At 38.9% G+C, this 24131-nt stretch overlaps 1 protein-coding gene across 1 annotated transcript; it reads right to left on the reverse strand.

Moving 5' to 3' along the window:
- Nucleotides 1-7237: 7237 nt before the first annotated feature.
- On the reverse strand, nt 7238-23865 carry LOC103715243 (eukaryotic peptide chain release factor subunit 1-3-like). Its single transcript, XM_008802812.4, has 2 exons — nt 23678-23865; nt 7238-9094 (listed from the first exon to the last, which is right to left on the reverse strand). The coding sequence occupies exon 2, from the start codon at nt 9061-9063 to the stop codon at nt 7750-7752; it is 1314 nt and encodes a 437-aa protein (XP_008801034.1). The 5' UTR covers nt 9064-9094; nt 23678-23865; the 3' UTR covers nt 7238-7749.
- Between the last annotated feature and the right edge of the window lie 266 nt (nt 23866-24131).

Genomic DNA, 24131 nt, shown 5'->3' on the forward strand with positions numbered 1-24131 from the left:
TTGATCTAAGTAGTGTTAATTTTATTATTGCTTTATGTTTATCTCTAGTTTATTTTTTGGATTTTACATGATATTCATTTCTCATTTTTTTCATATCACAATCTTCTTATTTCTATGTTCCTAAGTAATTTTTTAACTCATATTTATTAAATGTTTATTCAAAGATAAATGGAAGAGAGGGATAAAAATTTAATATGGGCATACAATATATAAAAAATATGAAAGTAGTAAAACAGGAAAATAGTAGGCAGAAAGAAGATTTCATTATTAAATAGGAAAGATAATTGGCTGATGATCATTTAATTGAGTTTCCCAACTTGATTGCTCCCTAGAGGGATTGATTGGCCACTTGTTGTTTCTTTTCTCCATATTTATACTATCAACATAGGATATAGAATATCGAGTGAGAGATAATTAAAAAATATTAAATCAAGATGTGCCTTTTAAATTGATAGTATTGATCAAAAGTCAACAGTGTTAGAAGCCAAAGATTTTTGTTCCCCTCTTTTTTTTTTTTGATTGAATAATAGATTCAAATCAACACAAAAATTTGCAGCAAGCAGTTTTATTAAGCTAATAATGATCAATATGAAGTTTTTTTTCTATGGTTTGAATTTAATTTTTTAATTTTTTTTAGTAACAGATCATAATGAGTTTATTGATGCCATGAATTAGACATCACTTTTCTATGGTAAATGTGTATTCCTTTCCAATTAGATAGGTTGCTACTCTAAATTTTATGTATAGTTTCTAATGTTTGTGATATTGTTAATTCCATATGAGTGCTATATTTATATTTATGACTATACTAGCAAACTTTGCAAATGCCCATGCATGGTATGAATGAAATTATTTTAACTTTAAAGATTCAAAGTGCGAAAGCTACGAAAATAGAACAAATTATTTTAGAATAAAGTCAGCAAGATCTTAGATATATTCTATCATTGCTTGATTTTACCAATGAAATGGTAATGAATTTTTTGGTGACATAAAAATAATCCATCTAGTATATGATTCTTTATTGGTGATATAAACAAAGCATCCAGCATATCAGAAGGGTAATACAAATATAAGTCATCTCTCATTTGAATCAATGTGGTAACTTAGAAGCTTGATCATATTTTTAGAGAGGGAAAACAAAAATATCTATGAATTTATCAATTAGAGATATTAAAAACATGAAATGTATTTCGGTAACAATACAAGGAACATGTCAAACAAAAAAAAAGTATGTGTTAGATGAGAGCCATATATCAAATGCTCTTGCCATCTAAAAATTAAACTATAATATGTTGTATATAATATCGCCACATTTTATCATTCTGTATTTTCTCTCTCGCACTAGTCTATCAAAGTACGGCGTCAAAACATATTTGTTGATGCATACATGTCCATCTTACATATCATAATTTATATATTTTATGACCTCATATAAAAGCCATATTTATTATCAAGAAAGCTATATTATTGTATTTCTCAGGGGAATATTAAAGTAACACGAAAACTAAAATATAAAAACCACACATCCATGGAAGAGTTGATCACAGGCTAGATGGCCCGCTTAGCCCAGCTAAATATTTAGCAGGCTTGGGCATTAAAAGTAGGCCCGTAGAATGGGCCTAGGAAAAAAAATCAGGTCTCATAAAAAAAAAAAGCCGAGCTTGGAAAATTTAAAAACAGCCCAATCCGGGCCTCCGGCTCGACCTAAACCCAAGATATTATATATATATATATATATAATATAGTATCACAAGCTATGTGTTGAGCCTAGTAAACGTTGCGGCAACAAAAAAAAAAAAAAGGTAGAAAAATAAATCCTAGTCCTGGAGAGCACCATCAGGCAATGCCTTGATCTCCGTTTAAATTTTGTTTTTAGAATTGCTTGGGTCGTTGCTGGGTCCACTTCCAAGCAAATAAAAAAAAAATAAGGTTGGGTAACCTTGCTCTACAAAATTGTGTTGTATAGGTAAAAATTTAAACTCGATGGTCGAGCCGGGTCAGGCACAACTTGCCTCATGTTTGCAATAGAATTCAAGCTGAGCCCGGCCTGACCCAAAGTTTGATTGGCTCTAAATTCTATGGATCCCGGGTACGATGCGGTCGGCATCAAGCTACCGTTGGATCATCTATTTGATGCTTTGAGATTGTGCAGCCAAAATTCAGATCACTTTGAGAGCTGTGCAGTTGGTTGATCTGCCGGTGGATTGCGAATACTACTTTCACGCCACTCCTGCTGACGACCAAAATGAAAAGGACCGGGTTGCTTCTTTAGTTCTCTCGCATTCGCCTTCTTTCGCGCGAGGCCACCGTTGGATCATCCACTGGATGCTTTGAGAGCTGCGCAAGTGGAGGGCGAAGGAGTTCGGATCACTTTGAGATATGTGCAGTGGGTGATCCGATGATGGATTCTCTCGAAACATTGACGCCTTTGGCCGAGCGCCGCCACTCCCTGCCCCTCCTCGGCAAAGGGGGAAAAAAAAAAAGCTCTCTGCTTCTCGGCAACTACAACTTCCTTCCCAAGCCTCATATTCATATACAAAACGAAAACCAAGAACTGAATGCAACTGCAGCCATTGGAGTCTGCTCTGAAAGCGCAAGCAAAATTGGCAGGAAGAGCATAAGCCAGGTCTTCAATTACTCCTCTATGAGCTAACCCATCTGCAGACTGATTGTGTGAAGACCCAAGCGGGCATGTGTTTAGTCCTGCATTCGTTATTCGCTGAAAAAATCTTTAGAACTTATACAGAACTAAAGAATTCAAAAAATATTTTTTGGCTAGTCTGTTTGGATGAGGTCCTGAATTATTACAAATGGTATCAAAGCAAACTCAGTTTATAGTCTAAGTAAACTAAGGGACACTGCTTTATGGAGGTTGATCAAGGGCCTATCGTGGTGCTTGTGATTAGATTTAAATGAATTTGAACCCTTAGCTTAACGAGGATGCAGACGTATGTTTAGTTCTACATCGGTTGTTCACTAAGAAGATCTTGTATACTATTTATACATAACTGAGGAATCTAAAAAAATATTTTCCGGCTATTTTTGAGTAAGATGAATGGTTGCCCTTAGCTCTAAAAGAAAACTAAGCTCTTTGCCGTATATCCTTGAGCAATGGGAGATGATCTTCGTCTTCTTGAATTAGTTTGTTCATCCATCTGATAACCACCATTGAGTCACCTTCTAGCTATAAGTTCAGCTGCAGGTACAGAGAAAGCATGGCGAGTTCGAGATGCAGAAGCAGTCAGTTCAGTGTAGGAGCCAGCTTCATCTCTGGTAACAAGATTTACGTGGAAGCCTTCTCCGTATTACTTCCTGCCAAAAGTATTTAATTCGAGGTATATATTAGATGAGAGGACGCCTCAGTATATTTAGTGATCAAACCATATACCTCCTTCAAATTAATCCTATAAGATTTCCTGCAACTTCCTTTAGGTATCGGCAATCTAGTAGTTAGTTCGAACAATATCTCGACTGAAGAGATATGATAGCTTATGGAAGTCCCATGTTGTATTTGGAGCGATCGAACCTGCCACCTTTCAAAGCAAAAAAAAAAAAAAAAAAAACCTGCCACCTTTAAAGCATCATCATAGCTATTCATGTTCAGAGGACTAGGAAAAGAATCAAGTGCAGTGAACGAGATCCAAGGCTGACCATAAATATTGATATCCTGGCCTTTAATATATTCTCCAAATGGATGAAGACCTCATGTAGGTTTATATATATCCCTCCCAAGTTCCAGTAAATTTATATTTAGCCCTTATCACTTTGCTCCATGGTGTGAGGATGTGGAGCAATATGAACAACTGACTTTGCTAGTAGCGCAGTTCTCCTTGATCAAAGCTGATAAAGGCCTAATCCGCCATTTTGCTTAGTTTGGCGACTAGAATCCAAACCAACTAGATGCAATCTCCTCTTGTATGATGCATGACCCCAGACTCAGAGGGAAAGCCTTGTATTCTTTCTAAATTCTATCCAAAACCTGACAAGGCACAGAACAATCACCAGCAGTATAGATTAGGACTTGAGGATTATTAGATTATGCTAATTGTAGAAGGGTATAGCTCTGCCTGCAATCGAAAGACTTCGCCATTTTCAACTGTCGAGCCTGGACTGAATTTTGTCAACTAAATATCTGAAGCCAGAGGAGTGTAATTTGGTGCAAGATAATGGAGTTCCAAGGTATGATCAAACCTCCGCCTTGATAGATATAAAAATATTTGACATTGTTGTGTTGCCTAAATTGCCATTTATCTAGAAGGGAAAGAAATCATATTTTATCAGAACATGGAGAAGTTAGAAGGAAAATGTAACAACACTAGCTTATAGATACGAGACCTCATAAATTTAGCAATAACAAAATGAAGAGATGAGATTGTTTCACTTGTTAGGATGAGAAAATATGACAAAACAAATGGGTTTTGGATAATGGCAATGAAGGTCTAAAGCATAAAATGTTTGATTAATTGGTCCTAACTTGGTCCAGTTGGTAATTGGTTCGAAATACGGTATTAATATTTAAATATAGTTCTTTACTGTTTTCTGGATTCACTAAATATCAAAACATAGAGCTGAAAGATAATTTGGCGGACACTAATTGGTCATGCAAAGCATGGTAATGCACACGTTGGAATGCAAAGAACGAATGTAAGTCATGTAATCATACTAGTGACTTGTGAGTGTGTAGTGGCACATGATTCAGCAATTTGTGTAGGGAATTCGATACTAATCTTGATCGAGATGGATGAATTATGCAAATCGTATTGAATTAGAAGGTATTCATAGGTAAATTTGAAGAAGGCATTAAATGCAAAGCTGAATGCGATTCAAGAGAAGATGCGAAATAAAGGTTCAAGATTATTTTGGGAAATGGCATACCTGAGTGTGTTCTGATTGATGATTTACGACTAACATTTACTTTTACAAGGGATACATGCATCAGTTAATCCATTAAGTGGGATTAAAGAAAGCAAATCAGAAGAATCTGCAATGAGATGGACATGTTGACGCAATCGATAAGAAAATGTTATTATTAATATGTAGATAGTGTCATGTATTGTCTACGAGTTTATGAGAGGTCCAAAGACGGATATTGTGAAGGAGTAGCATATAGCAACATGCGATCTAGTGACGCCAACTGCTCAGTTTATATTAGATACATTTAGTGTTTACAATAATAGATCAGGCTTGGTACAAATAGATTTTCTTTTAATGAGGGGGGGAATGAACAACGTCCCAACATGAAATTATTAGCAGATAAGTCTGTCACTAACTGCATATGCTATCAAGCATTGTCATGGAAGTAGAGATGAGAGAGAGATCAAAGCAATTTTTGCTGGAATACAAGGTTCAGCAGGCGATCCATGAAAAAGGTTGATGGTTCGAGAAAACCTATGTGACTAATATGAAAGAATGGAACACGTTAAGATGAGAAAAATCTGGTAAATGTAGATATTTATTTGGCTTATGGCGTATTATACAATAGATAGGTTCTCGACCCATTTTCTCATCGAGCGAAGGGTACGAAATCAATCAGATTGATTTTTCGATCAAAAAAAAGTACTATGTGAAATCTTCGGTTTTTTCCCTCTTCCTCTATCCCTATCCCATAGGTATAGCGTTTGAATCAATAGAGAACCTTTTCTTCTGTATGAATCGATATTATTACATTCCAATTCCTTCCCGATACCCCCAAGGAAAATCCCGAATTCTAAGATAATGGTAAAGGGAAACTAAATTTGCCGTTGATATTTAGGTTTTTGTCTGCAGGAATGGTTCGTGATTGTGGAAAAAATTACAGAAAGATCTGAGGGAAATAAAATGAGACATACTGAAATATATGAAATAGTTAGTAGACTAGCTAATGCTTTGTCCTACTAGCTAATAATTAGCCTGTTATATTGTGGCTCAACTATTGAAGGTGGGAAGGCAGTTTACGAATTAGCAAAATATGAGGGAGGAAGTGGAGATATAAATCAAATTGCCTATTATTACAAATTTAGATTTGTTGAAAGAGGATGAGGTGAACCGGAGACAAACTGGACAGTTCACAACATCAGCGAAGAAGAAGTTTCCGGGGGGAACAGATTTTGGAGGAGACCTTCATGGTGAATTTCTTTGTTGCATTGGTGGATTAGGATGACATTGGCTATGAAAAATTCGAAAGGACATAGAGTTTTAATTTGCTTGGACTAATTCTAATGCTAAACAAGTATCAAACATTAGGGAAGAAAATAGATTATTATGGTAACTAATGTGTTTATGGCACTCTCTGGAGTTTTAATTTATGGTAACTAATAAACTAGATTCATTAGTGAACACATATGATGGGGAGGCAGGGAACTGGAGCCTGCATAAATTCTCTGGAGCATTAGCACCTTTACCTCCCCCACCTGTGACTACCGTCAGCACCACCACCAAGCCACCACCGCAGCCTGCAAATTTGACGTACTCCCCACCTTCCACAGGTTGGGGAAGGCTTTGACCATGAGCAGGAGGCACCTTGTGGAAGGAGAACTAGATATCATAATGGCATGAAGTTTGAAAAGCCCTAATGTTGTTTTTTAACTAGTATATGGCCAATCACTCCAGAGGTACCCTATGAGTTGGAGAAATAATTCACTATCTTTTGACTTTCTTGGATTTGTCCATACTAAAACTGTATGAATCATCCATTTTAGCCAAAAAATAAAAAAAAAAACTCTAATATTGAAACCTATGGCAGCTTAAAATCTTTGCAGATTACTTATTTGAGAACTTGGCCGCATGGAAGGAAAAATATCCTAGGGCTTCCATGGCAGCGGCCGAATATATGAATGCTTCTCTTAGTGATACAAATAACCACCATAAATATGTATTGGCTCCGTTTTGATGTACATTTTTTTCCTAAATGGGTCCACTTGTGGATGGAAATTGCACATAGGGTCTTAATTATGCTTTCCATCTTAACACATTGATTTCTTATGGATAACATTTTCCATCGACACTTCAAACTGATGATGTATGGTGATTCTTTACATGGGGTGGAGAAAGGGTCACACATACCTGAGTCACGTGCAACCACCTTGAAGCCCGCATTGTTAATACGCTAGGCCAACAAGAAATCCTGAATAACATATATTTTTGGGCTTAAATATGTAGAGCTTTTTTTTTTTTTTTTTTGCATGAGTAACATATATCTCAAGATTGCAACCCTGGATGCACAAAAGCTCTACCTATTATAGCTTGCGTAAGATGAGAATTTAACATATTTAAGCACCATAATCCATCAGTATAGACACTTGCACAAATTAACTAACTGCTAGTGTTTAAACGTAAGTTGAGAAACTCTAGCAGCGAAGTCAAGGTGCAAACATGCCAAACAAAATAGTACACAATGAAAGTCACGAGCGTGCCATGAAACATGCAAAGCAAGCGAACCACAAGTAACCACAAAAACTCTTCCAGCACCATAATCCAACAGAAATTCCTGGGTTTCCCCTGAGTTTTTCATTGAGCTGACCAACCAGATCTTAACTTTAAGTTGCTGAATGCTGTTCTGCTTATGAAAATACGAAGTACCTATGTCATGCCACTCACAAAGCTTTGAGAAATATTCTATAGCATGCCGCATGCCTAGATGATACAGACAAAAAGATACAAACTGTAGATAAATTACGGGGGAATCATGTAAAATCTGAATGAAACTGGGTGCAAATGATCCGTCAATTGCAGACATCCTGGGGCCAGCTCTGTTGATGGGTCAGCTAATTCCTAGTCGGAGTCTTCGTCAACCTCTCCGTCATCAGACAGCTCATCAAACGATCTTATATCAAGCTGGTAACGCAGGATTCCACCAATGCCACCAAACCCTCTGCAGAACTGCGAGCCCTCCTGAGACTTGTTGGTAACAAACTCAAGGGTGCAACCAAAACGCTTGTATTCATTGGCAAACCACTCAAGCAGAGAAGTTTTGTCCTGCACCTCTAATTCGGCATTTGAAGCTGGATCACGGAAGTTGTTCTGGTCAGCTTCTTGCTCCTTGTTCAAATGTTTTATGATGATTTCTCCAGTAACACTGTTCTTCAGCACGTATCTGTTAATATCCAGATTTTCCCAAACAATCAAGGTCTCCACAGCACCCATTTCAAGAGCTTTAAGGGTGTCATCCACACCAAAAACATACTTTCCAGTGTCTTGGCTTATTTCCTCAAAATACTTCCCAATTAATTTCTTTTCCTGTATAAACTTCACATTTGACAGAATTTCTGCTGACAACTCAATGGCCTGATTGAAGCCATTCTCTCCTCCATAAGAAACATCAACTACATTAAGTATTTTGGCCTGAAGACGGGGATCAAACATGTCTGACTGGCTTAATTCTGTTTTGAAATCAGCAGAACCAGCCAGAATAAGCCCAGCAACATTCGGCTGACTAGTAGCTGGATTAATGAAGAATTGAGTGGCAAGCTCGGCCGTCTTTCGTACATAGTTATGACGTTTCTCCATCCGAAGCCGAGCAAATCGCAATGCTGATTGCCCTCCTCGACCATGCTTCTTTGGAAGGTCGACAGTGAATTTGTGAAGCACCTCGCGTGTATTGCCGCTCAAAGTGCCAAAAAGTGTTCCATTTCCATCCATGACTATGAAACCAAACTTGTCATCAGATTCCAGGAGTTCATTTAAAGCCTCCGTGTGGAACTTATTATCACAAAGATACAATGACGCATTGATGGGCTTGAATGGCTCAAAATCTATAGTTACTTTCTTTTCTTTTCCATCCTCCGTAACTATGGTTCCGGTATACAGAACCAGTCCATTGGGAGGAACCTTGCTATAAAGCTTGAGCCTCTGCTGCGCTGAGGTAATGGCAGCCAACACAGACTGCCGATTGACTCTACTCTTGATGTTTGATGCAGTTCCATATTCATCACCCAACATCTTGGTGACTCGAGAGATTTGATCTCGTGGTGGCATTATAAGAGAGATCATGCTAGTGCCATTACCTCTTGCAGACTCCAGTGCCTTAATCAATTTCTTAATCTTCCATATCTCAATGTTCTTGTCAGTTTCGTGACCATCCGCCATTTTAGGAGACTTCTAGAACACCGAAGGGGCACTGTTTGACCAGCGGAAAGCACCAAATACACCATGGAAAAAGTGTAAGAATCTAGTGCAAATGGGGGAAGAAAAAAGTAGTATGGACACTAATTAGCTCGCCAAAACACACGATTGGCTATCCAAGTAAGGTGCATGCTGATTTAACATACAATAATGTCATTTTGATGATGCTATATATATAGTTGCTGAACGACTAGCAGAATTTCAAAAAACATGAAATACCAATGGTAATTGTAAAGCATGCAACCACCATGCAGTATACCTAATAAAGACAGCAAGTGTGACGCGTATATTTAGAAAACTAGATCTTCTGAAGAGTGAAAAATAGAATAAATTTGATCAGAAATAAAATGCTTGACTGCCACAGTTCGCTAACATTAGTTGTAAAGAGTTTGAGTGGCTGGTAAAGGCAATCTACCAAAAATAAGCCTAGAACACCGTGATCCATATGGTTAAAGGCAGTCTAAATAGGACTGGAATCTCTAAATTATACAATATTAACCAAAAGAGACTGTTTTTCATTCTTAATCAAATTATTTCCCATAATGCTGCATCAAGGTTACAAGCCTTAAATCTTCTTGTTTCTAATTGATTCGAAACTTTCAGGTCCATAATTTATGAATTCAATGGATTAGTATCAACCACTTCAATTGAGAGAGGTAAGAAATTCAAGAGTATTATCTCAAAAATTTCAGTAAAGATGCTCTATAATTTCTGGGACTAAAAGATAGTTTTAGATCTAATCAGATTTTGTTCCACATAACACTTGCTGAATAGAAATAATGAATGTCCACATGCATCAACTTTTTTTTCCAGGCTTATATACTTTAGCCACATCTGGTGAAAAAATGCCAGTTCACTAATGAAAAATCAACATAAATCTGGACAGACAGTGACTCTTAAATTTCAGGGTTTTATTGTAATTTAAATAATTTAATTATATAAATCATTCACTAGAAAATAGATTGAGCATATTAAGTTGTAGAAATATCTAAAAGTAGTGAAGTCAACATTAATATTGTGGATTTCAAATTTGATATGGTCACGCTCAAATTATCAATATTTAAAAAAAAAAAATCTCACATTTTACATAATTTATTTTTTCCACAACATAAACAATAACCTATTCCTTTCAAATACCTTTCTGCTTCTCCCTGGAGGACCTGACAATCTTCACTTTCTTTTCAATTTTTATTTCACTCCATTGCTCATCTTTCCCAGCAGCAATCTTAATTTTTGTTCTAAATATGATATAGCTCATATGTACAGCCCCCAATACCCTTTCCATTAAACTGAAACCCAAGCAATATCCAGCAATGAACCCCCCACCAAAAAAATTGCATTTGGCATCAAAATCAAATTCTAAGAGATTGAATTGATCATGCGACATTTTCAACAAAAAAAGAGAGAAGAAGCATTTTTTTTTGTTGTGCTGGACTACCAAAACATTCATTACTAGAAAGAACTGCCAGCTACTCCCAACTATACCAAATTAGGAACCAACAAGAAAATCAGTCAAAAGAGCCAATGAATTCTATTTCATTCTTAATTAAGCGATCCTGAAGTCATGATTAATATCATGGACTGATTCAATGTGCAGACAGTTAATAATCAAAAGATTCATCAACTGCGAGAGAACTACATGCACATTAAGACAATCCCTTGACCAAGAAGTCAACCACTGGAGAAGCATGCATGTGAATACAAGTTATTATTAGACTATATGGATTTTTCATATATTAATTTCAGCCTAGAATTGCCGAAACTATATAATGGAGATCCTACATAATGCAAAATACTCCGAAATAATCTGTGTTAACTTTTCTTGACTTCTTTTATTATTCTCCTACTTTTCCTTTTTTGAACCAAAACTTAGAAATTGGAGCAACATTGTCAAAGCCAAACTCCACAATCCTGATGAAACTAAAATTGGGCTCTGAAACCTTGGTATAATAATAACAAAATTTATCAATTTGAATAACTACTTTATATGAAGTTTAAATGCAAAATGAAGGGGTCAAAGAATGACATAACAATCAAAGCTCGGACTTAGTTAACCCTCCATTGTTTTTGTTTTGAAAAAAAATGTGAGTAATAAATGGAAAGAGCTAGTCTTTTTTTTCTGTTGAGGTTAAGAGCTAGTCAAAAATGTTAGGAAATGAACACAGAAGCAGAAGCCAGATTTAAAAATAATCATTGCACCTTGATAAAACATTATACATATTGCATAAGTAATGTGAGGCACAGCTATACTTTGAGCCAAGAGTTAAAGTCCTGGTCCCTGTGCCAGTATTAGTTGGGCAACAAGTCGATAGAATACCATTGGGAGCTGTTGGCATATAGGTTTAATATCGATGCTAATTTTTTGAGTTTTTCCCTTTGTTTCGATTTTTATTGTTGTTTAGAATCTTTTATGTTTGGTTAGGTCATAAATTAGGTCACTTGAGGGTATTTTTTTTCATTCCCTAAATTAATTCTTTTTATTTTTATTGCTGTTTTTTCTTTATTATCCCTCTCTTTCTCCTTTTCCCCTTTCTCCACTCCCCATTCAAATGCCAACAGAAAAAACAGGGATCCTTTTCTACATGTTCTGATCAGTATCAGTCCATACTGGTTGGTGCCAAACCCCATTCCATTTGGTACCAGTTAATTACCAATCAATAACTACTGGGGGTTGGTCGATAAGAGGATTGGGGTTGCAGGTGCAACCATGACCCGATCAGTCACAGGTGCGATTTTAGTCGCCTGGTACCAACAAGGTTTTAACATTTGCTCTGAAGCATGGCTCAGAGCAACCTTTCAAAGAAATTGATGATGTCCAAACTCGAATAAATTTAAGATATTAAATGTAATGATACATTGAACAATGGCTGGCATGTGGGAGTAAAAGCAAAAGCAAAATAGTGCAATCAGGCAACATCTCAATGAGTTTTAAGATACCAAAAATTAAGAGAAAATACACAAAGGAGAAGAGAAATTTCTCAAACAAACTACAACCACTTAAAATTATAAATGCTTTAAGAAAAAGAATAATTAGTCTCATCAACAAATAGAAAAGGCATTATGTTGTCATCAAAGAGGGAGATTTTTTGTATGGAAGATTCTTAAATAGCTAAGCCACAAATACATAAAAAGCTTCACCTCAGCCAAGTACTCTTCTACCTCAGCAAAACAACAGCCTTTCCAACTTAAACTTTTTATTTAACATATTACAGAATGCAAAAGAGTTCTTCAAAGCAATATGATGAGAAGGGAGAAAAAGAACTCTTGAGGCATCCTAATATAGGTGTCTTTACATACTAGAATCTCCAAGTGATACATGTGCATGCACACATGTTCTCACATGCACAGACACATAGACGTATTGAGCTTGAGCTCCAATTTGTAAATGACCATCGTGAACCAATGAATCAAATAAAAAAAAAAGTAAACTATGTGCACAATTGTATCTTCTTTCAAAGCTGCAAGGACAAAAGAAAGCAATTATCCGGAAAATGCAAAAGATTTAGATAAACTTTGATTATACAGAAAATAATCGGAGCATAAGTCCGATATAGTAATTTTTACAAATTTCAATATTAAAAACTTATCATAGTTTAAGCGAAAATACACAAAACCATGGGAATGTATTGATATGTAATACTGAATTACTGACACAAGTCGGAAGCAATTCTTAATTAATGGCAATATGTAGAGACTACACGATTTTTAATTATTTTAAAAGTAGTATTTTCAGCAGAACTTTGAGTTGGATTGGAGAAATTCTAGGTTTTCCCTCTCTTCCACTTCTTCATCCACCCAATTCTCCTCTCTTTAGGTTTAACAAGGCTTTTAAGACTAAAGATCTCTGTCGTCATGATGGGTGGCCAAGACCGAGATGGACCAAGATCTTGGTTTGTCTCAGCTGATATGGTAAGTTGGACAAATGGGGAACGAGTAATATATTTTGGCCAAATTTTAGGAACAGAGATTTCCAAATCTAGGCTAATATAGTCAGCATGAGGTCAATTATCATTTAAGACGATGATCTGATATGAGAAAATATGCCAGTTTATATCATCCAAGTCTCTGTGAGCCCATGTATTGACTATATCATATTGGTAAGTGGCCAAGACCAATGCAAACCGATATCTCAGCCAATAAGAATATTTTTTTTAAAAAAAAAACTTGATGTTTAAAGATTAACCTCAAATTGTGGATATGATCTCCCCCATAGTATGAATATATGATTTTGTTCCCTGGAAAGTCTTTACTCTCAAATAACTTGAATTTCTTTTCAAAATTATGCAATTATGAAGATATTAAATGAATTCAGAGTTTTATGACTTGTAAAATTGGTCATCCTAATCTTTTCTACAACAATCACACTGACCCATTTTAGTAGAGATATAGATAAATAAACAGAGGGAAAACAACATTTTATGACCCAGAAGAACATCATTCAGTCAAACAAATAAATTGGCTGAATGGTTTATAAAAATTCTATATAGATCTACATGTCAACAAAACTGCATGCACCGATATAATTTAAAGTACCTATATCACAGCAAAATGTACATATAAATCAAAAATTCAAAAAGACGCACACATGAAAAAAGCGTATAAGACCGAATACATTGCAAGGCTCCACCCCCTGACAGATTATAACCATCTGGCCTGGTCCCAAGCATATGGGATGGCTCCGTGCCTAATGTATTAATGAAACTAAACACATGAAAATAATATAACAATGGATCTTACACAGGCACGATTTGAAGTCTCTGAAGACAATTTACATTTTCTTATATATAATCAAACAGAGAGAAAGAAGCTGCGGACATGAAATGCAAACTTACCAAATATAAACTAAGAGAAAGAGCAAACTATGAAAAATTACGCACAGAAACATCAGATCAGAAAAGGTGCCTAGGATCTATAAGTGAGGATGGAGGACAAAAAAGAACAATAAATGAATGCAAAACTCTGTGTGTGTGAGAGAGGGAGAGAGAGAGAGAGACCCATAGTAACTCAAAAACTAAAAAGATTAAAAGTACGTCCTGCTTTGTAGTTTATACTCATACAAATACCAGGCACGCATGGGACCATATTTAGTAATTAAGAACCTAAATCTTAAAATATAGGTTTTTAATTAGTTCATAGCAAAATCCAGAACTGCTTCAACAAGTAACAATAATGATAATAAAGCAGACAATGAAAATGTGGATTTAAACCCCAGATTTCGTGAACTATAAGGAAAGAGCGACATACATATTATATTCCTAATCCACACATGGGGCCATATTAAAAACTTACTTGAAGGAGTTCGACCCTCCCGCCTTATACACCATATTGGCACATTCCACTAAACCCTAAACTACCAATCCCCTCAAAATAATTCCAACCCTATAAATCCTGAAGAACCATCTAAACTCAAAAGATCTTCATCCCTAGGAACATTAAAACTGCATCAGTTCATCATAACATCCATACAAGCCTAAAACGCACAATGGCGTAAGGATGCGTGCATCTGACCCTCTCCAAACCGCACAATGGCGGGAGCCCACGCTTTTTTATTTAAGAAATCTGGTGCAACAATGTAACAACCCCAAAATTTTTTTTTTATAAAAAGGGATAGAATAGTCCTTTAAAATTGATATAAGGGGTAAAATTGGGAGGAATCAAAAGATAATGGCATAGTTGTAGATACGTTGAAGTGGTAAGGGTAAAATTGGAAAGAAATCAAAAGATAATGGCATAACAGTAGATATGTTGAAGTGTTAGGGGCAAAATGGGAATTTAATAATATTAAACAAAGGGTGAATAGTGTTTTGATGTGATTTAATTGGAGGGTTTGAGCTGGCTTTTGGGATGGAAACCGAGAGAGAGTCACAGAGGGAGTCTCAGACGGACAGAGAGGAAGAAAAAGAAGGAGAGGAAAGGAAAGGAAGAAAGGAAGAGGAAGAAGAAGAAGAAAAAGAAAAGGAAGGAGATCCCGGTTGCGCTGCCAGCTGAAGAAAAAAGTGTAGATCTCCTTCCCCTCTACGCAAGGACCTCGATTTCCAAAAAGAAAAAGGTAAATATCCGTCCCTATCTAGTCTTTTGATGACATTAGGCTATACAAAGGGTGGATATAGTCTAGAGGGGTCGGATAAGGGTTGTAGAGGTGGTTAAAAGAGGAAGAATCGGATTTTAACAAATTTTTCCGGCACTACGGAAAAACTGTGTCGAAGTCCCAACTTCGGCGAATTATTTAGGGGGTCAAACGGCCTCCGATGATGATGCATGTTACCTCTTTGGAATTCCCTATGAGCGTAGAATGTTAGGTAAAAATTTCATCAAATTTGGAGTCCTGAAAGTGGATCAAACCCGGGATGAAGTAACCGGCTGTCGGTCCGGGTTACTGTTCATCCGGGTGGAAAATAGGGGATTTCATGCTATAATAGGGTATTAAGTCTAGATCAAGCTAAAAGGGACCTTGTACTCGTGCAAGGGAGTCCCTAATACACATAAATGATGAGTTAATTAATAGTAAAAGAAAAAGAGAAAGAAAAGAAAAGATTTAGGGAACAGGGGAGTTGAATCAATTAAAGTTCCCTATATTATAATTGGCACGTAGATTATAGCCCTTGATACAAAACTAAATGTATTGTAAATGCATGTCACAGCTGGGCAAGAAGCTAGGGAACAAGAGGAAGAAGTCCCCTGCTGCCTACTGTAAAATTCTAGAGGCGTATCAAGGCCGTGCCGGATTGGCAGGTGAGTGGGAGTCATGTACTTTGCACCATGAGCATCCTTAATTCATTTTCATGAATACCGCCAAGTGTGAATTGATTCCACTTGTGCATATTGATTGATATTGTAGTAGATTCCTCTATAATTTTGTTTCTCCATACTTGATTATCTTGTGCACGCATTTGAGGGAACATTGAGAGGAATTACGAGGGGTTGATGAGTAATCAAATTGATTCCGAATTGTGAAATGATTTCTTTTGTAAATTGATTTCATTTCCTCTATTTCAAAGACTTGTAAGTGGTAGCCTTGATTATACTATTTTATGAGTAATTAAATTGGATCTAAATTGTGAAATGACTTCTTTTGTAAATTGATTTCATTTCCTTTATTTCAAAGATTTGTAGAGCCCATTTCAGTGGTATATTGAGTTGCATTGCACACCCTTGACCCCTCACTCCCAAACCTGATGTTAGTTTATGATTGGGTCGGAGTCGAGTGAGTGGTAGTCTTAATTATGCTCCTTTTAGTAGAGTATTGGGAGGGTGCATTATGGCATTCATGCATGGCTTGACAGTATCTGCAGGACACCTATAGTCGATGGGGGTTGAACATCGGCCTTTGTGCACATAGTAGCCTTCTGGGTGGGCGGAGCCCAGTCCCTTCCTAGGGGGGGACACGGCCCTAGGCGTAGGATCGGCCGGTCCTACGACTTATATTCTGCTTGCCGCCGGGCATAGTAAGACCCCGCGAGGTGCAGTATGGCTTTCCGCGGATGTAGAATTTCCGCGAGGTGCCGTTTAGTATGTAGATGTGAGATGGATTTCTGTTCTGGATACTGGCCAGCATTTATATGATCAGTGTGGTGTCTTATCCTGCATATGCATGTGACAGTAGGGAGTTGTTGCTGGTTCGCCTGGGGCGTAAAACCCACCTCCCGATAGCTGTCTAGCATTTATGTTATCAGTATGGTGTCTTATCCTGCATATGCATGTGACAGTAGGGAGTTGTTGCTGGTTCGCCTGGGGCGTAAAACCCACCTCCCGATAGCTGTCTAGCATTTATGTTTCGGTATGGTGTCTTATCCTGCATATGCATGTGACAGTAGGGAGTTGTTGCTGGTTCGCCTGGGGCGTAAAACCCACCTCCCGACAGCTGTCTAGCATTTATGTTATCGGTATGGTGTCTTATCCTGCATATGCATGTGACAGTGGGGAGTTGTTGCTGGTTCGCCTGGGGCGTAAAACCCACCTCCCGACAGCTGTCTAGTGATGATTTACATATTGGTGTGGTGTCATATTCGATATATGCATATGGCAGTAGGGAGTTGTTGCTGGTTCGCCTGGGGCGTAAAACCCACCTCCCGACAGCTGTCTAGTGATGATTTCAGCATATTGACACCTGATTTGTATGTTCCAGCATTATGATCTGTTGAGCATATTCATGAGTAGCATATATGTTTACTTGATTATTCCATATATGCTTCAGATGAGTTGATATTGATTGTGGTGATATTGATGATTTACTCCATATTCTCTATGTTGAGATCATGTTCATCTTGTTATTGATCTTGAGATTTCATCTCGAGCCATGATTATATCTGGTCTCATGTGCATAGTACTCTCTACTCCACTCACTGAGTATTTATATACTCACTCCCCAGTTTGGTGTTTTTGATTGCAGGAAAGGTATTGTATAGAGAGGAGCAGGATTAGTGGTTGCCTGCTAGCTGTGCCGCTCCATAGTATAGTATAGTATAATGTAGATAGTGGTTTATACCTTTTGGTGTATTATAAACCTTCTATTGTATATAGTGCATAGTTACAGTCATAGATCCTGTTGTGGATATGGGTTGACCATGGATGGATTAGGAAGCAGGTATATATATATGTGTGTGCAGATCAGTGGTGTGCCTGTGATAATGTATTGCTATATATTGTCCAGGTTTATTATGTGACAGATTATGTGATTGCTGCTCTGACAGGTAGCGTTGTTGTATGTAATGAGATAATCCTGACAGGTCACCATAGGAAAGGTGATCATTTTGTGCATGCATCATGCCAAAATTTTCAGAATTTATTAATGATTGATAGGTAATAGGGTTCTACGTGGTGGCTGGTGGCCTTATGCCTACCCGCACCCTAGGACCGTCGCGGCGGCCCGCCGGGAACGGGGCGGGGGTCGTGACAGAGGTGGTATCAGAGCAAAGGTTAAACAAGAGTCCTGTCAGAGCAATAGGATGAGTCAGGATTAAGTATAGGATTATACTATGGAGCATAGGATTTTTCTGTATGTTATTTTATGAGTCGTTTACAACTGAGTAAAATATATCATGACTCAGTGTGTAACGACTGCCCTCTCTTTTTAACTCTTTTAGAGACATATAAAGAGAACCTTCAAGGAGAGGATCTGCTCGTCCTGGAAGGAGGATGGAGCCAGATATAGCATTGGATGCGGGTTTCGCACATGTCGAGCCCCAAAGAGAAAAACCTCCTCCTACTGATAGACGGAGGGTTGATGATCAAAGAGATGTAGGAAGTAGAGATGCATTGATGGAACAGTTACTGGCGGAGAATCAGGCTCTGAGGGAGCAGATTGCTCGGGGGAAATCTCCTGCCCCGTCAGTAGTATCCATCCCACCTCCTGTACCTGTGCCAAGAAGTTTGGCCAGGCGGGCTCTAGATGATGAGGGGATTACTGTACAAGAATTTCTGAGGCTCAGAACCCCGGAGTTTAAGGGGGAAGAAGGTGAAGATCCTCAGAGATTCTTGGAGGAGACTGAAAAGATGATACGGAGACTGCCCTGTTCTGATGCAAGAGCTATAGAACTTGTAGGGCTCACAATGAAAGAAGATGCCTGGGGCTGGTACCAGAGGCACGTGGAGGACAGATTGTACAGTAGGAATCCTCCAACCTGGGAAGAGTTCAGGCAAGCAGTGATGGATGAGTTTTTGTCTCCGGTTGAGAGGCAGAATCGGGCTCTTCAGTTTGAGAGGCTGAAGCAGATGCCCGGAATGAGCGTATCTGAGTACGCTCGTGAGTTCACTAGATTGGGGAAGTATGCTCCTTACATCATCCCCACTGAAGCTGCCAGGATAGAAAGATTCAGGCGGGGTCTGATTTCCCCGCTTTATAATGCAGTACTGGCAGTAGAGGTCCCCACCTTATCTAGGCTGATTGATAAAGCAAAACAGTGGGAGACCAGAAACAAAGAGGAAAGAGCTGAAAGAGAACAGAGGAAAATGAGTGTGGGGAAGGAGCAAAGCAGTAGAAATAGATCTGAGGGAGTAGATCTCTCGGAGGGCCCGACGGAGCAGTCTATACGCTCAGCTCCACCTGCCCCACGTAAGAGGAAATGGAGGGAAAGAGGTCAATTACAAGATACTTTTCTGCCATCAGTACCTCGTCCTCCGGTCACTATGGCCAGAACGGAATCCAAGTTCCAATCATGGCCAGTATGTGGCATATGTGGGAAGCAGCACCCTGGCAGATGCAGAATGGGTCAGGGAGTGTGCTACAGATGTGGACAGCCGGGTCATTTTGTCAGAGAATGCCCGCAGGGTGCCACCCAGCAGTTTGTGCCTTTGGCATCCTATCCTTCTGTGCAGATGGACAGGCCTAGTAGTAGGGAGCCTGTAGGCAGAGGTAGAGGTCAAGCACAAACATCACAGCAGAGTGCTGGACCATCTCAGCCATCAGCTCCAGTAGGCAGAGGGCAAGGAAGGGTGTTCACGGTAAATCCACAGGAGGCACGGGCATCGAATGCAGTTATGATAGGTATGCTCCTCATTGATAAGATTAAAGCTAGAGTGTTATTTGATTGTGGAGCTACCCATTCATTTGTGTCCCCTTATTTTGCTAAAAAGTTAGCTAAGGATAAGATATTAATGCATATTCCCTTAGCTATTAGTACATCTGTAGGGGATAGTATAGAAGCGAAGTATGTGTATCCTACCTATGTGGTAGAGATAGAAGGTAAAACACTTCCAATTGATATGATTTCCAATACCATACCGAGCAGAAAAGCTTCTGGTAGTATTGTTGCTCTACTTACCCCTTTGAGTAATCAGGTAATTTACTCTTTTAAATTCGAGGACGAATTTTATATAAGGGGGGGAGGATGTAACAACCCCAAAATTTTTTTTTTATAAAAAGGGATAGAATAGTCCTTTAAAATTGATATAAGGGGTAAAATTGGGAGGAATCAAAAGATAATGGCATAGTTGTAGATACGTTGAAGTGGTAAGGGTAAAATTGGAAAGAAATCAAAAGATAATGGCATAACAGTAGATATGTTGAAGTGTTAGGGGCAAAATGGGAATTTAATAATATTAAACAAAGGGTGAATAGTGTTTTGATGTGATTTAATTGGAGGGTTTGAGCTGGCTTTTGGGATGGAAACCGAGAGAGAGTCACAGAGGGAGTCTCAGACGGACAGAGAGGAAGAAAAAGAAGGAGAGGAAAGGAAAGGAAGAAAGGAAGAGGAAGAAGAAGAAGAAAAAGAAAAGGAAGGAGATCCCGGTTGCGCTGCCAGCTGAAGAAAAAAGTGTAGATCTCCTTCCCCTCTACGCAAGGACCTCGATTTCCAAAAAGAAAAAGGTAAATATCCGTCCCTATCTAGTCTTTTGATGACATTAGGCTATACAAAGGGTGGATATAGTCTAGAGGGGTCGGATAAGGGTTGTAGAGGTGGTTAAAAGAGGAAGAATCGGATTTTAACAAATTTTTCCGGCACTACGGAAAAACTGTGTCGAAGTCCCAACTTCGGCGAATTATTTAGGGGGTCAAACGGCCTCCGATGATGATGCATGTTACCTCTTTGGAATTCCCTATGAGCGTAGAATGTTAGGTAAAAATTTCATCAAATTTGGAGTCCTGAAAGTGGATCAAACCCGGGATGAAGTAACCGGCTGTCGGTCCGGGTTACTGTTCATCCGGGTGGAAAATAGGGGATTTCATGCTATAATAGGGTATTAAGTCTAGATCAAGCTAAAAGGGACCTTGTACTCGTGCAAGGGAGTCCCTAATACACATAAATGATGAGTTAATTAATAGTAAAAGAAAAAGAGAAAGAAAAGAAAAGATTTAGGGAACAGGGGAGTTGAATCAATTAAAGTTCCCTATATTATAATTGGCACGTAGATTATAGCCCTTGATACAAAACTAAATGTATTGTAAATGCATGTCACAGCTGGGCAAGAAGCTAGGGAACAAGAGGAAGAAGTCCCCTGCTGCCTACTGTAAAATTCTAGAGGCGTATCAAGGCCGTGCCGGATTGGCAGGTGAGTGGGAGTCATGTACTTTGCACCATGAGCATCCTTAATTCATTTTCATGAATACCGCCAAGTGTGAATTGATTCCACTTGTGCATATTGATTGATATTGTAGTAGATTCCTCTATAATTTTGTTTCTCCATACTTGATTATCTTGTGCACGCATTTGAGGGAACATTGAGAGGAATTACGAGGGGTTGATGAGTAATCAAATTGATTCCGAATTGTGAAATGATTTCTTTTGTAAATTGATTTCATTTCCTCTATTTCAAAGACTTGTAAGTGGTAGCCTTGATTATACTATTTTATGAGTAATTAAATTGGATCTAAATTGTGAAATGACTTCTTTTGTAAATTGATTTCATTTCCTTTATTTCAAAGATTTGTAGAGCCCATTTCAGTGGTATATTGAGTTGCATTGCACACCCTTGACCCCTCACTCCCAAACCTGATGTTAGTTTATGATTGGGTCGGAGTCGAGTGAGTGGTAGTCTTAATTATGCTCCTTTTAGTAGAGTATTGGGAGGGTGCATTATGGCATTCATGCATGGCTTGACAGTATCTGCAGGACACCTATAGTCGATGGGGGTTGAACATCGGCCTTTGTGCACATAGTAGCCTTCTGGGTGGGCGGAGCCCAGTCCCTTCCTAGGGGGGGACACGGCCCTAGGCGTAGGATCGGCCGGTCCTACGACTTATATTCTGCTTGCCGCCGGGCATAGTAAGACCCCGCGAGGTGCAGTATGGCTTTCCGCGGATGTAGAATTTCCGCGAGGTGCCGTTTAGTATGTAGATGTGAGATGGATTTCTGTTCTGGATACTGGCCAGCATTTATATGATCAGTGTGGTGTCTTATCCTGCATATGCATGTGACAGTAGGGAGTTGTTGCTGGTTCGCCTGGGGCGTAAAACCCACCTCCCGATAGCTGTCTAGCATTTATGTTATCAGTATGGTGTCTTATCCTGCATATGCATGTGACAGTAGGGAGTTGTTGCTGGTTCGCCTGGGGCGTAAAACCCACCTCCCGATAGCTGTCTAGCATTTATGTTATCGGTATGGTGTCTTATCCTGCATATGCATGTGACAGTAGGGAGTTGTTGCTGGTTCGCCTGGGGCGTAAAACCCACCTCCCGACAGCTGTCTAGCATTTATGTTATCGGTATGGTGTCTTATCCTGCATATGCATGTGACAGTGGGGAGTTGTTGCTGGTTCGCCTGGGGCGTAAAACCCACCTCCCGACAGCTGTCTAGTGATGATTTACATATTGGTGTGGTGTCATATTCGATATATGCATATGGCAGTAGGGAGTTGTTGCTGGTTCGCCTGGGGCGTAAAACCCACCTCCCGACAGCTGTCTAGTGATGATTTCAGCATATTGACACCTGATTTGTATGTTCCAGCATTATGATCTGTTGAGCATATTCATGAGTAGCATATATGTTTACTTGATTATTCCATATATGCTTCAGATGAGTTGATATTGATTGTGGTGATATTGATGATTTACTCCATATTCTCTATGTTGAGATCATGTTCATCTTGTTATTGATCTTGAGATTTCATCTCGAGCCATGATTATATCTGGTCTCATGTGCATAGTACTCTCTACTCCACTCACTGAGTATTTATATACTCACTCCCCAGTTTGGTGTTTTTGATTGCAGGAAAGGTATTGTATAGAGAGGAGCAGGATTAGTGGTTGCCTGCTAGCTGTGCCGCTCCATAGTATAGTATAGTATAATGTAGATAGTGGTTTATACCTTTTGGTGTATTATAAACCTTCTATTGTATATAGTGCATAGTTACAGTCATAGATCCTGTTGTGGATATGGGTTGACCATGGATGGATTAGGAAGCAGGTATATATATATGTGTGTGCAGATCAGTGGTGTGCCTGTGATAATGTATTGCTATATATTGTCCAGGTTTATTATGTGACAGATTATGTGATTGCTGCTCTGACAGGTAGCGTTGTTGTATGTAATGAGATAATCCTGACAGGTCACCATAGGAAAGGTGATCATTTTGTGCATGCATCATGCCAAAATTTTCAGAATTTATTAATGATTGATAGGTAATAGGGTTCTACGTGGTGGCTGGTGGCCTTATGCCTACCCGCACCCTAGGACCGTCGCGGCGGCCCGCCGGGAACGGGGCGGGGGTCGTGACAAACAACCACCGAAAATCTCAACACTCCTCAGATATCAAACCAAAGCATCAAGGAGGGGAAAAAACTAAAACCAAGCAAACCAGAAATCTAGCACCTAAATCGGAAAACCCTGAAATCTCGGTGTTTAACAGCTACCAGAAATCCGATGCAACAGCAGTCGTAAACTCAAGATCCTCCGAAAGAAGTCAAGCAAACCCGAAGTCCACACCGTAACAATTCAAGATCGATAGCATATCCTAAAAACATCTAGAAAGTAAAATTCAAGAAGAACCCATCATTTCTCAGCTACAGATCTGATGTCTATACAGTCACAAAGCTTAGGATTCTTCGGTAAAACGGCTTCAATCGGAGAGAAAAACAAAACGAAGAATTCACTGCAAGACAAATCAAAGACCCCAGAGATGGGATGAGGGAGAGAAGGGCTACCGGCAAAGAGCGCTGACGGCTGTCGAAAGAGAGCGAGACCCGAAAAGTTCCTTCTTCCCCTTTCTTTTTCGGATCCGAGAGAAAGAAGACGAATGAGTCTTCTCATTTTCTACTCGGTCGCCGTCCAGTGTCCGCACCCCAGCTTCGAATTCCCGAAATGCCCCCGCCGGTCCAAGGGCATGCCCTAACCGCACTAACCAGTGGAGAGGGTAAAGCTGAAAGTAATGACGGCAACCTGTTTGCCGACTCTCAGTTCCCCTCACCCGAGCCGAGCATCGCGTGCAAAACGTTGGAGGAGGCGGTGAACAAAAAAATTCTACGTTGGGGCCTCGATGGTGCATCATATACATAGAGAGCCCTTTGAAAAATATGTGGATTTGTAAAACCATATTTCATTTGAAAAATATAGTCTTATGATACACACACCCAAAGAAATCCTCAATAAATAGAGTGC

This window comes from Phoenix dactylifera, chromosome 8 (assembly GCF_009389715.1).
Source record: "Phoenix dactylifera cultivar Barhee BC4 chromosome 8, palm_55x_up_171113_PBpolish2nd_filt_p, whole genome shotgun sequence".
Taxonomy (NCBI): Eukaryota; Viridiplantae; Streptophyta; class Magnoliopsida; order Arecales; family Arecaceae; genus Phoenix; species Phoenix dactylifera.

What these genes read in the sequence shown, in the direction of transcription:
- LOC103715243 (XM_008802812.4), bottom strand. Translation starts at nt 9,063, where the DNA reads ATGGCGGATGGTCACGAAACTGACAAGAACATTGAGATATGGAAGATT.